Source organism: Lipophrys pholis, assembly GCF_963383615.2.
Source record: "Lipophrys pholis genome assembly, chromosome: 7".
Lineage (NCBI taxonomy): Eukaryota > Metazoa > Chordata > Actinopteri > Blenniiformes > Blenniidae > Lipophrys > Lipophrys pholis.
In genome coordinates, this window is record NC_137638.1 from 286,598 (window position 1) to 299,744 (window position 13,147).

At 54.7% G+C, this 13,147-nt stretch overlaps 1 protein-coding gene across 1 annotated transcript; it reads left to right on the forward strand.

Moving 5' to 3' along the window:
* Positions 1-2,607: 2,607 nt before the first annotated feature.
* On the forward strand, positions 2,608-12,195 carry ddx31 (DEAD (Asp-Glu-Ala-Asp) box polypeptide 31; the record flags this gene model as incomplete). The annotated part of the gene is made up of 18 exons (XM_080466516.1): positions 2,608-2,870; positions 3,211-3,286; positions 3,364-3,407; positions 5,172-5,242; positions 5,323-5,432; positions 5,509-5,550; positions 5,640-5,704; positions 6,045-6,164; positions 6,411-6,517; positions 6,640-6,830; positions 6,913-7,050; positions 7,132-7,191; positions 7,595-7,645; positions 7,724-7,863; positions 8,193-8,277; positions 9,105-9,216; positions 9,297-9,501; positions 11,763-12,195. 18 exons carry the CDS (start codon positions 2,608-2,610, stop codon positions 11,890-11,892), a joined length of 2,010 nt encoding a protein of 669 aa, XP_080322642.1. The 3' UTR covers positions 11,893-12,195.
* Between the last annotated feature and the right edge of the window lie 952 nt (positions 12,196-13,147).

Sequence of the window (13,147 nt, forward strand, 5' to 3'; positions counted from 1 at the left end):
CGGTGGAACAGAGTACTGCAGTGGAACAGTGTACTGCAGTGGAACAGAGTACTGCAGTGGAACAGCGTACTGCAGTGGAACAGAGTACTGTGGTGGAACAGCAGCTTCAGTGTCTTCTTCACAGCAGAGCGCCGTCCTCACGCCTGCAGTGACGTGTCCATTCTGTCCTCCAGTGTTTCCACCTCCTGACAACAGTTCAGCTCAAACTGAGTCAGAAACTTTAAAGTACATAAAAACTGCAAAATAGTCAAATTATTTTTAATTAATTATTTTACTTCCTGTTTTTTTATGTCGTCAATGTTTTAGCTTAATTTAGCTCTAGGCTGTGTGTCCTCTCAGTGTGGACGTCCTCCAGGAGGCTGTGTCCTCCAGGAAGCTGTGTGTCCTCTCAGTGTGGACGTCCTCCAGGAGGCTGTGTGTGTGTGTGTGTGTGTGTGTGTGTGTGTGTGTGTGTGTGTGTGTGTGTGTGTGTGTGTGTGTGTGTGTGTGTGTGTGTCCTTCAGGTGGTCAGCTGGTAAAATAAACAACAAAACCAATCTCCTGTTTTGGTCTTTTATTGTGAAGGTTAAGCAGCCAATCAGAATTCACATGAACTAAACGCTGCGGACCCTTTAATAGATAAGTGACGTCATTACGCCTGCTGTTGCTTTGAGGCGGGGCCACGGTGACGTAGCAGGAAGCAAGCGGCAACGCGTGCTGGAGATCTGCCGAGAGTCACGTGAGTTTTTATATCAGAATAAAAAATGATTCAATGAGCAAATGCGAACGTCGTGTGTGTGTGTGTGTGTGTGTGTGTGTGTGTGTGTGTGTGTGTGTGTGTGTGTGTGTGTGTGTGTGTGTGTGTGTGTGTGTGTGTGTGTGTGTGTGTGTGTGTGTGTGTGTGTGTGTGTGTGTGTGTGTAGGATGATGTCCTCTGAGGACAACCAGCTGGTTCTAAACATCTGCAGCGACGACAAGTCGAGTCTAAGGAGAAGACCAGTGAAATGGAGTACAGTGAGTACACAACTCTACTACACACCTCTACTACACAACTCTACTACACACTACTACTACACAACTCTACTACACAACTCTACTACACACTACTACTACACAACTCTACTACACAACTCTACTACACACTACTACTACACAACTCTACTACAACACAACTCTGTAGTAGAGTTGTAGTACTGTGTAGTACTGTGTGGTAGAAAATAAAAGTCCTTGTTTATCAAAAATCACAAGGTTGTCTCCTAAATGGATATTATGTGTTTAGCTGGGCTGGGTGCTCTGGCTTTCAAAATAAAAGATCCCCACACTTTTCAAAATAAAAGTCCTTTTTTTGTTAAAACCTTCCAAACTGATATTAGATGAATATTTAAAGGGCCAGGGGCCGAGGTAGGGCCAGGGGCCGAGGTAGGGCCAGAGGTAGGGGCAGGGGCAGAGGTAGGGCCAGAGGTAGGGGCAGGGGCCGAGGTAGGGCCAGAGGTAGGGGCAGGGCCAGAGGTAGGGCCAGGGGCAGAGGTAGGGCCAGAGGTAGGGCCAGGGGCAGAGGTAGGGCCAGGGGCCGAGGTAGGGGCAGGGGCCGAGGTAGGGCCAGAGGTAGGGCCAGGGGCAGAGGTAGGGCCAGGGGCCGAGGTAGGGCCAGAGGTAGGGGCCGAGGTAGGGCCAGAGGCAGAGGTAGGGCCAGGGGCCGAGGTAGGGGCAGGGGCCGAGGTAGGGCCAGAGGTAGGGCCAGGGGCAGAGGTAGGGCCAGGGGCCGAGGTAGGGCCAGAGGTAGGGGCCGAGGTAGGGCCAGAGGCAGAGGTAGGGCCAGGGGCCGAGGTAGGGCCAGAGGTAGGGCCAGGGGCAGAGGTAGGGCCAGAGGTAGGGCCAGGGGCAGAGGTAGGGCCAGGGGCCGAGGCAGGGGCCGAGGTAGGGCCAGAGGTAGGGCCAGGGGCAGAGGTAGGGCCAGGGGCAGAGGTAGGGCCAGAGGTAGGGCCAGGGGCAGAGGTAGGGCCAGGGGCCGAGGTAGGGGCAGGGGCCGAGGTAGGGCCAGAGGTAGGGCCAGGGGCAGAGGTAGGGCCAGGGGCCGAGGTAGGGCCAGAGGTAGGGGCCGAGGTAGGGCCAGAGGCAGAGGTAGGGCCAGGGGCCGAGGTAGGGCCAGAGGTAGGGGCAGAGGCCGAGGTAGGGGCAGAGGTAGGGCCAGGGGCCGAGGTAGGGCCAGAGGTAGGGCCAGAGGCAGAGGTAGGGTCAGAGGTAGGGGCCGAGGTAGGGCCGCCCCCGACAGGCCCCAGTCATTTTTATTGTTTCTGATTCCACAGAGGTATTAATACCTCCAACACTTTACTGAGAGTAGAAATACTTCTGAGTACAACAGGAAGGAAAACCAGACTAAAGTTTTACACATTAGTCTGGTTTTTCTTTCTGTACCAACTTCAAGGGTTAGAAAATAAACAAAACAAAGAACCTCATGGTTCAGAGAGAGACAGACAGAGAGACACACACAGAGACAGAGAGACAGACACACAGAGAGACAGACACACAGAGACAGAGACAGACACACAGACACAGACAGAGAGACAGAGACAGACACACAGAGACAGACAGAGAGACAGAGACAGACACACAGAGACAGACAGAGAAATGTTTTATCAGGTAAATGTTCTCAGTGTTCCTGTGTTTCTTCCTCAGAAGAAGCAGGGAGCAGAGAAGAGGAGGAGGGACTTCGTCCAGGAGAGACGCTCCTTCAAACAGAGGAGGCTGGAGGAGGAGGAGGAGGAGGAGGAGGAGGAGGAGGAGGAGAAGGCTGCTGCGCCTCCTGCTGATTCCTGGAAAGACTCTGGACATGGAGGCGTTAAGACTTCCTGTCTCTTCAAACACAACCCGGACATCCCCGACCTGCAAAGGTACTCCTCCTCCTCCTCCTCCTCCTCCTGCTCCTCTTCATGCTCCTGCTCCTGCTCCTCTTCATGCTCCTGCTCCTCCTCCTCCTGCTCCTCCTCCTCCTGCTCCTCCCCTTCATGCTCCTGCTCGTCATCCTCCTCCTCCTGCTCCTCCTCTTCATGCTCCTGCTCGTCATCCTCCTCCTCCTCCTCCTCCTCCTCTTCATGCTCCTGCTCGTCGTCCTCCTCCTCCTCCTGCTCCAGCTCCTCTTCATGCTCCTGCTCCTCCTCCTCCTTCTCCTTCTACTGCTCCTCCTCCTCCTCCTCTCATTGGCTCACACTGATGATGTCACTGATGTTTCAGACCCGTCGTGTCTCAACTGAAGGAGAAAATCTTTACTACGGATTCATTTTCAGAACTTGACCTTCATCCTCACCTGGTACACACACACACACACACACACACACACACACACACACACACACACTGCTGTGACATCTGACATCTGTCCACCAGGTGGCGACACTCAACAAAATCCTGAATGTTTCTACTTTGACCAGGTCCGTACACACACTCTGACACACTCTGACACACTAACACACTAACACACTGTAACACACTAACACACTAACACACACACCGTAACACACTGTTACACACCGTAACACACCGTGACACACCGTAACACACCGTGACACACCGTGACACACCGTAACACACTAACAGACCGTGACACACCGTAACACACCGTAACACACCGTGACACACCGTAACACACTAACAGACCGTAACACACCGTAACACACCGTACCAGACCGTAACACACCGTAACACACCGTGACACACCGTAACAGACCGTAACGCACCGTAACACACTCTAACACACCGTAACACACCGTAACACACTAACACACCGTAACACACCGTACCAGACCACAACACACTGTAACACACTGTAACACACCGTGACACACCGTAACACACCGTAACACACCGTAACAGACCGTAACACACTCTAACACACTCTAACACACCGTAACACACCGTAACAGACCGTAACACACTCTAACACACCGTAACACACTGTAACACACTAACACACACACCGTAACACACTGTTACACACCGTGACACACCGTGACACACCGTGACACACCGTAACACACCGTGACACACCGTGACACACCGTGACACACCGTAACACACCGTGACACACCGTAACACACTAACAGACCGTAACACACCGTAACACACCGTGACACACCGTAACACACTCTAACACACCGTAACACACCGTACCAGACCACAACACACTGTAACACACCGTGACACACCGTAACAGACCGTAACACACTCTAACACACCGTAACACACCGTAACACACCGTAACACACTAACAGACCGTAACGCACCGTAACACACTCTAACACACCGTAACACACTAACACACCGTAACACACCGTACCAGACCACAACACACTGTAACACACTGTAACACACTGTAACACACCGTGACACACCGTAACACACCGTAACAGACCGTAACACACTCTAACACACTCTAACACACCGTAACACACCGTAACACACTGTAACACCGTAACACACTGTAACACACCGTAACAGACCGTAACGCACCGTAACACACTCTAACACACCGTAACACACTGTAACACACTAACAGACCGTAACACACCGTAACACACTCTAACACACCGTAACACACCGTAACACACTGTAACACACTAACAGACCGTAACACACTCTAACACACTGTAACACACCGTAACACACCGTAACACACTGTAACACACCGTACCAGACCATAACACACTGTAACACACCGTAACACACCGTACCAGACCATAACACACCGTACCAGACCATAACACACCGTAACACACTAACACACTAACAGACCGTAACACACCGTAACACACTGTAACACACCGTAACACACCGTACCAGACCATAACACACTGTAACAGACCGTAACACACTGTAACACACTGTAACACACCGTAACACACCGTAACACACTGTAACACACTGTAACAGACTAACACACTAACACACTGTAACACACTAACACTCGAACACACACACACTGTAACACACCGTAACATACTGTAACACACCGTAACAGACTAACACACCGTAACACACTGTAACACACCGTAACACACTGTAACACACCGTAACAGACTAACACACTGTAACACACCGTAACATACTGTAACACACCGTAACACACTGTAACACACATACATGCAGTAAAGTTGCTGCTGTTCTGTTAGAATTGTCATCTTTACATGTGTGATTAGTGTACAGAAGCAGACCATACCTGCCCTCCTGTCGGGTCGAGACGCTGTCGTTCGCTCTCAGACAGGTTCAGGTGAGTTCAGAACCGAACCACAAGAACCTGGACTGGTTCTGGAGGTCCAGCAGGTTCTGACTGGTTCCATGTCCCTGCAGGGAAGACACTGAGCTTCGCCGTCCCCCTGGTCCAGAGTCTCCAGAGTCTCCAGCCGAAAGTCAGCAGGTCCGACGGGCCGCTGGCCGTGGTCCTGGTTCCAACCCGGGAGGTGGGTTCTGCTAGACTTCCTCAGATGTGCCGTCACTTTCTTTTCAGGTGCTAATGGGTTCTTGTCCCGCCCACAGCTTGCCCTGCAGACCTTCCAGACCTTCCAGAAGCTCCTGAAGGTACCGCCCTGGTTCTCCTAGTTCACCTGGACCTGCTGGTTCTGACCGGTCCTGGAGGTTCTGAAGTTGAGGTGTTTTTGTGTCTGCAGCCGTTCACCTGGATCGTCCCTGGAGTTCTGATGGGAGGAGAGAAGAGGAAGTCTGAGAAGGCCCGGTACTCCTCCTCCTGCTCCTCCTCTTCCTCCTCCTGCTCCTCCTCTTCCTCCTCCTGCCCCTCCTCCTGCTCCTCCTCTTCCTCCTCCTGCTCGTCCTCTTCCTCCTCCTGCTCCTCCTCTTCCTCCTCCTGCTCGTCCTCTTCCTCCTCCTGCTCCTCCTCTTCCTCCTTCTGCCCCTCCCCTTCCTCCTCCTGCTCCTCCTCTTCCTCCTCCTGCCCCTCCTCTTCCTCCTCCTGCCCCTCCTCCTCCTGCTCCTCCTCTTCCTCCTCCTGCCCCTCCTCTTCCTCCTCCTGCTCCTCCTCTTCCTCCTCCTCCTAACCTCCAGGTTTTGTGTCTCAGGCTCCGTAAAGGCATCAACATCCTGGTATCGACTCCTGGACGTCTGGTGGATCATATCAAACACACCCTGTGTGTCGCCTTCAGCGCTGTCCGGTGGCTGGTTCTGGACGAGGCCGACCGGTGTGTGTGTGTGTGTGTGTTCTCTGCTCTCTGATGAGGTGTGTTTGTGTGTGTGTGTGTGTGTGTGTGTGTGTGTGTGTGTGTGTGTGTGTGTGTGTGTGTGTGTGTGTGTGTGTGTGTGTGTGTGTGTGTGTGTGTGTGTGTGTGTGTGTGTGTGTGTGTGTGTGTGTGTGTGTGTGTGTGTGTGTGTGTGTTCTGCTCTCTGATGAGGTGTGTGTGTGTGTGTGTGTGTGTGTGTGTGTTCAGGATGTTGGATCTGGGCTTTGAGAAGGAAGTGACTGTGATCTTGAACAGTTTGAACTCCGGTGGTCCGACCCGTCAGAACGTGCTGCTGTCGGCGACGCTGACTCACGGTAAAGGATCTGCGGCACCACCCGGAGGACGGAGAGCGTCCTCTAGGAGACAGAGAGCGTCCTGAGGGGTGTCCGGGGGGCGCTCTCCGTCCCCCCTCCTCACTCTTCTTTCTGCTGATCAGGTGTGACCCGGTTAGCCGACGTCTGTTTGAACGACCCGGTCAGCGTCCATGTGTGTAGCCCCGCCTCCATTGATATTGGCAGCCAATCGGAAAGCTTTGCGGTGCCAGAGGCTCTGCAGCAGTTCGTGGTGGTCGTTCCCAGTAAGATCCGCCTGGTGTGTCTGGCGGCGTTCCTCCTGGACAAGTGCAAGGTGAGAACGCCGCGCCGCCGCATCAGTTCGTCGTTCATGTGAAACACGTTGGTTCTGACCCGGCGCTGCCCGTCTGTTTCAGCTTTCGCACAACAACAAAGTCATCGTGTTCGTCTCCAGCTGCGAGGCCGTCGAGTTTCTCCACTCCCTCTTTACCGCCGTCCTCTCAGCCAATCACAAGATCAGCTTCCTGCGTCTCCACGGCAACATGAAGCAGGAGGTGATGCTGCCCTCTGCTGGCGGGCTTTCCTCGCTCCCGCCGCTGCGACAGAGTCTGATGGATGTTTGTTTTCTCTACCAGGAGCGCTCGGACGTCTTCCAGCAGTTTTCGGCGTCTCCGAGTGGCGTGCTGCTGTGTACGGTCAGTTGGAGCTGCTTCACGACGCGGCCACCAGGGGGCGTGTGACCGGAAAGCTGGTGAAAGAGACTCAGGCTCCGTTTCCACGACGACGTTTCAAGTGAAAACATCGTTGAGTTTAGGTTTCAGAGAAGGTCCGTGTTTCCACAGCGACAGAAACAGTGTGCCGACCGTTCCCATGGCGACACGGTCGGAGCTTTTTGAAAATGGCCCCTGAACACTGTTGCTGTGCAACCTGACCCAAAACACCAAGAAGGTTTAGTGTTTTCACCTGAAACGTTGCCATGGAAACGGCCTGGTGCGTCTTTCCAACGGAGGAAACACTGGGCGGTGGCGTTCGTGAATCGTGTTCCAGTATTTCCAGGGGCGTGTCGTCGTAACGGAACCTGTTGGCCGTGTGTTTCAGGATGTCGCCGCCAGAGGGCTCCACCTCCCGCAGGTCACCTGGATCGTTCAGGTAAATATGGAGGCTGGAGCAGTTGGCCTATCAGAGCGCGGGATTCACGCTCTCCTTCCTGTGTGTGTGTGTTGGCAGTACACGCCTCCGACTGCGGCGGCCGAGTACGTCCACCGCGTCGGCCGCACGGCTCGCATCGGAGCGCGAGGCAGCAGCCTCCTCTTCCTCACGCCGGCCGAGACGGCCTTCATCACCGAGCTGGCCAATCACAACATCAGGTCTGTTCGGTAGTACTCCAAGTACCCACAGTTACTATCACACGGCACTGTACGGTACTCAGTAGTACTGTACAGTACCATGTAGTATTCTGCAGTACCATGTAGTTTTCTGCAGTACCTTGTAGTATTCTGTCAGTACCTTGTAGTATTCTGCAGTACCTTGTAGTATTCTGTCAGTACCTTGTAGTATTCTGCAGTACCTTGTAGTATTCTGTCAGTACCTTGTAAGTATTCTGCAGTACCATGTAGTATTTGGTCAGTACCTTGTCATATTGTGAGTACTGTTGAGGTCGAGTGCTTGATGACTGTGTGGGCGGGGCTTGTTTCAGCCTATCAGAGATGAAGTTGCAGGATGTCCTGGCGACTCTGATGATGGACGACACCTACAAGGGGCGGGGCAAGTACCACAGCCAGGTGAGTGTCTGCAGACCAGAGGCCTGTACTACGAACCATGATAAACATACCCAGGATCTCTCTGTTACCCAGATTAACATACCAGGATATCTCTGTTACCTGGTAGATCAGCTCAGCGCTGAACCTGCCCACCAATCACCATCATTTAAGAATGGGCGGGGCGTTTTCCAAGAGCTCTGATTGGTCAGGAGGCGGAGCTTTACACTCACTGTGATCTTATCTAGAACATAACCTGCTCCAGAGCAGGTTAGACATTCAGAGTCAGTTACCATGGTGATTTATCCTGGAAAGAAGTGAACCAGCATCGTAGGACAGAAAACCAGAGTTAATCCTGGAGTTACCTGGATAAGAGACAATCCAGCGTGGTAGTCCAGGCCTCTGGACAGTCCAGCTTTGATGACCAGGTATTGGATCTGTATTGATTTGAGAGATTTAGCCCCTCCCATCCAGAGACTAAGTCCACGTGCAGCTGCTGGGGGTCAAAGGTCATGCTGTGAGCTCTCTGCTGTGGGGGTCAGAGGTTCACTGGGCCATTGATCGTGAGGCCTGCTGATTTCCTGAACCGTGATTGGTCTAAACCCAGAATAGATCCAATAGGTTCTCGAGCTGCTTCAAGGTTAACCAACAAGCTCCACGTTTCCACGGCAACGACAAGAAACACTGTAACTCTAACGATGTAGTTTTGATGTTGGGCCACTAGTTGGTGCTGAAGTGACGGCGAAGAAACAAGTTTGATCAATTATTTTCATAAAGTGATCCGGTCTCTGAGTGATCCGGTCTCTGAGTGATCCGGTCTCTGAGTGATCCGGTCTCTGTCTGGTCCTCAGACGTCGTCCAAGGCTCTGGAGCAGGATGTCCGTGAGCGAGCGACGGTCCTCCAGACGGAGTTCGAGAACTTTGTCCACTCAGACGCCGCCACGCTGCAGGCCGCCAAGAAAGGTAACGGCTCTTCTTGTTGCTCCTGTTCTGATTGCCTGACGACCCTGTGACCTAACTGTGATGTCACTGTGATGTCACAGCGCTGCAGTCCTTCCTGCGGGCCTACACCACCTACCCCGCCCACCTCAAGCACGTCTTTCACATCCGCTCACTGCACCTGGGACACGCCGCCAAGAGCTTCGGCCTGCGGGACGCTCCGCAGGGTCTGAGCCGGGCCACGGGCCAGAACCGCAACCGCAGTCTAGGCAAGAATCCCCTCAAGAACAAGAAGAGCTCCAAGAACAGGTCAGTCACCAGATCCAAAACCTTCAGTATATCCAGAACCTTCACACACGCTCAGAACCAGAGGACCAGGTCAGAACCAGAGAACTGGGTCAGAAAAAGAGAACCGGGTCAGGACCAGAGCACCTGAGCCCTGTACCACGAAGCTGGATTTTCTCTAATCTAGATAACTTCAGGATTAACTCTGGTTTTCTCTTATCTAGATAACTTCAGGATTAACTCTGGTTTTCTCTTATCTAGGTAACTTCAGGATTAACTCTGGTTTTCTCTTATCCAGATAACTTCAGGATTAACTCTGGTTTTCTCTTATCTAGGTAACTTCAGGATTAACTCAGGTTTTCTGTACTATGACGCTGGTTCACTTCTCACCAGGATAAATCACCTGGTAACTGACGCTGAAAGTCTAACCTGCTCCGGAGCAGGTTATGTTCTAGATAAGAGGTCAGAGCTCCGCCTCCTGACCAATCAGATCTCTTGGGAAATGCCCCGCCCATTCTTAAATGATGGTGATTGGTGGGCAGGTTCAGCTCTGAGCTGCAGCAGAGAGGAGAGGAGAAATTAATCTAGAACAATCTTTAGACATAATAAAATAAATCCTGGTCTCTGAGGCTCTGAAGGAGGTTCTGGTTCTGGTTCTGGACTTGTTCCAGGTCTGTTTATCAGGAATAATGAGGTTCATGATCACACCTGACAGAACTGCAGAACCATGAATTTATGGAACCAGAACTCCTGTCGGATGTGTTTGAATTCTTCATAATCTCAGAGATTAACTGCTCCTTCAGTAATCTGTAAACTGCTCTGCAGGGTTTCTCCCTCTGTGATTGGTCAGACGCTGCAAGCTCCGCCCCTTTTATTGTGAAGACTCACACCTGGTCTGGGTTGAACCAGAGAGTTGAGAACCTGCTTGGTAGGAACGGTGATCAGGATCAGTCAACCAGGAAACAGAGATCCTGGATGTGTTGATCAGGTTCCTAGTACAGGCCTCAGGTTCCTAGTACAGACCTCTGGTTCCTAGTACAGGCCTCAGGTTCCTAGTACAGGCCTCAGGTTCTTAGTACATGTCTAAGGTTCCTAGTACAGGCCTCTTTTTCCTAGTACAGGCCTCAGGTTCCTAGTACAGGCCTCAGGTTACTAGTACAGGTCTCTGGTTACTAGTACAGGTCTCTGGTTACTAGTACAGGTCTCAGGTTACTAGTACAGGTCTCTGGTTACTAGTACAGGTCTCTGGTTCCTAGTACAGGTCTCTGGTTCCTAGTACAGGCCTAAGGTTCCTAGTACAGGCCTAAGGTTCCTAGTACAGGTCTCTGGTTCCTAGTACAGGCCTCAGGTTCCTAGTACAGACCTCTGGTTCCTAGTACAGGCCTCAGGTTCCTAGTACAGACCTCTGGTTCCTAGTACAGGCCTCAGGTTCCTAGTACAGGCCTCAGGTTCTTAGTACATGTCTAAGGTTCCTAGTACAGGCCTCTTTTTCCTAGTACAGGCCTCAGGTTCCTAGTACAGGCCTCAGGTTACTAGTACAGGCCTCAGGTTACTAGTACAGGTCTCTGGTTACTAGTACAGGTCTCAGGTTACTAGTACAGGTCTCAGGTTACTAGTACAGGTCTCTGGTTACTAGTACAGGTCTCTGGTTCCTAGTACAGGTCTCTGGTTCCTAGTACAGGCCTAAGGTTCCTAGTACAGGCCTAAGGTTCCTAGTACAGGTCTCTGGTTCCTAGTACAGGCCTCAGGTTACTAGTACAGGTCTCTGGTTCCTAGTACAGGTCTCTGGTTCCTAGTACAGGTCTCTGGTTCCTAGTACAGGCCTAAGGTTCCTAGTACAGGCCTAAGGTTCCTAGTACAGGTCTCTGGTTCCTAGTACAGGCCTCAGGTTACTAGTACAGGTCTCTGGTTCCTAGTACAGGCCTCAGGTTACTAGTACAGGTCTCTGGTTCCTAGTACAGGCCTCAGGTTACTAGTACAGGTCTCTGGTTACTAGTACAGGTCTCTGGTTCCTAGTACAGGCCTAAGGTTCCTAGTACAGGTCTCTGGTTCCTAGTACAGGCCTCAGGTTACTAGTACAGGTCTCTGGTTCCTAGTACAGGCCTAAGGTTCCTAGTACAGGTCTCTGGTTCCTAGTACAGGTTTCTGGTTCCTAGTACAGGCCTCAGGTTCCTAGTACAGGCCTCAGGTCAGGACCAGAGGACCGGGTCAGGACTGTGACTTCACAGTCAGCAGAGACATAATTACAGGTGTGTGTGTGTGATTGTTTGTTCTCTGCTCTTCAGGTTCCGTCCCGCCCAGCAGGAGGTCCAGTTGTTCCTCTCAGAGGTTTCCAGTGGTTTGGAGGGAGGAACCGCCTCCAAGAGGAGGAGGAGGAAGAAAAAGAGTGAGGAGGAGGAGGAGGATGAAGACTGAAGAAGAGGAGGGGGAGGATGAAGAAAAGTGAGGAAGAGGAGTTGAAATGTGAAGCTGAATGTCCTCAGCTGGACGAGGAACCGTCTGGAGAACCTTCCTCCAGCTAACAACACCTCCACATCCACAACAAAGCCAACATGACTGCCGCTCCACTGCGGCGCCCCGCCCCGCTCCACTGCGGCTCCCCGCTCCACTGCGGCTCCCCGACCCGCTCCACTGCGGCTCCCCGACCCGCTCCACTGCGGCGCCCCGCTCCACGGCGGCTCCCCGCCCCGCTCCACTGCGGCTCCCCGCCCCGCTCCGGCTCCCCGCCCCGCTCCACTGCGGCTCCCCGACCCGCTCCACTGCGGCGCCCCGCTCCACTGCGGCTCCCCGACCCGCTCCACTGCGGCGCCCCGCTCCACGGCGGCTCCCCGCCCCGCTCCACTGCGGCTCCCCGCCCCGCTCCGGCTCCCCGCCCTGCTCCACTGCGGCTCGCCGCCCCGCTCCACTGCGGCTCCCCGCCCCGCTCCGGCTCCCCGCTCCACCCCGCTCCACCCCGCTCCACCCCGCCCCGCTCCACCCCGCCCCGCTCCACTGCGGCTCCCCGCTTCACTGCGGCGCCCCACTCCACTGCGGCGCCCCGCTCCACCCCGCCCCGCTCCACTGCGGCTCCCCGCTCCACCCCGCCCCGCTCCACTGCAGCGCCCCGCTCCACTGCGGCGCCCCGCTCCACTGCGGCGCCCCGCTCCACTGCGGCTCCCCGCCCCGATCCGGCTCCCCGCCCCGCTCCACTGCGGCTCCCCGCCCCGCTCCACTGCGGCTCCCCGCTCCACGGCGGCTCCCCGCCCCGCTCCACGGCGGCTCCCCGCCCCGCTCCACTGCGGCTCCCCGCCCCGCTGCGGCGCCCCGCTCCACCCCGCCCCGCTCCACCCCGCCCCGCTCCACTGCGGCGCCCCGCTCCACTGCGGCTCCCCGCCCCGCTCCACTGCGGCGCCCCGCTCCACTGCGGCTCCCCGCTCCACCCCGCCCCGCTCCACTGCAGCGCCCCGCTCCACTGCGGCTCCCCGCTCCACTGCGGCTCCCCGACCCGCTCCACTGCGGCTCCCCGACCCGCTCCACTGCGGCGCCCCGCTCCACGGCGGCTCCCCGCCCCGCTCCACTGCGGCTCCCCGCCCCGCTCCACTGCGGCTCCCCGACCCGCTCCACTGCGGCGCCCCGCTCCACTGCGGCTCCCCGCTCCACTGCGGCTCCCCGCCCCGATCCGGCTCCCCGC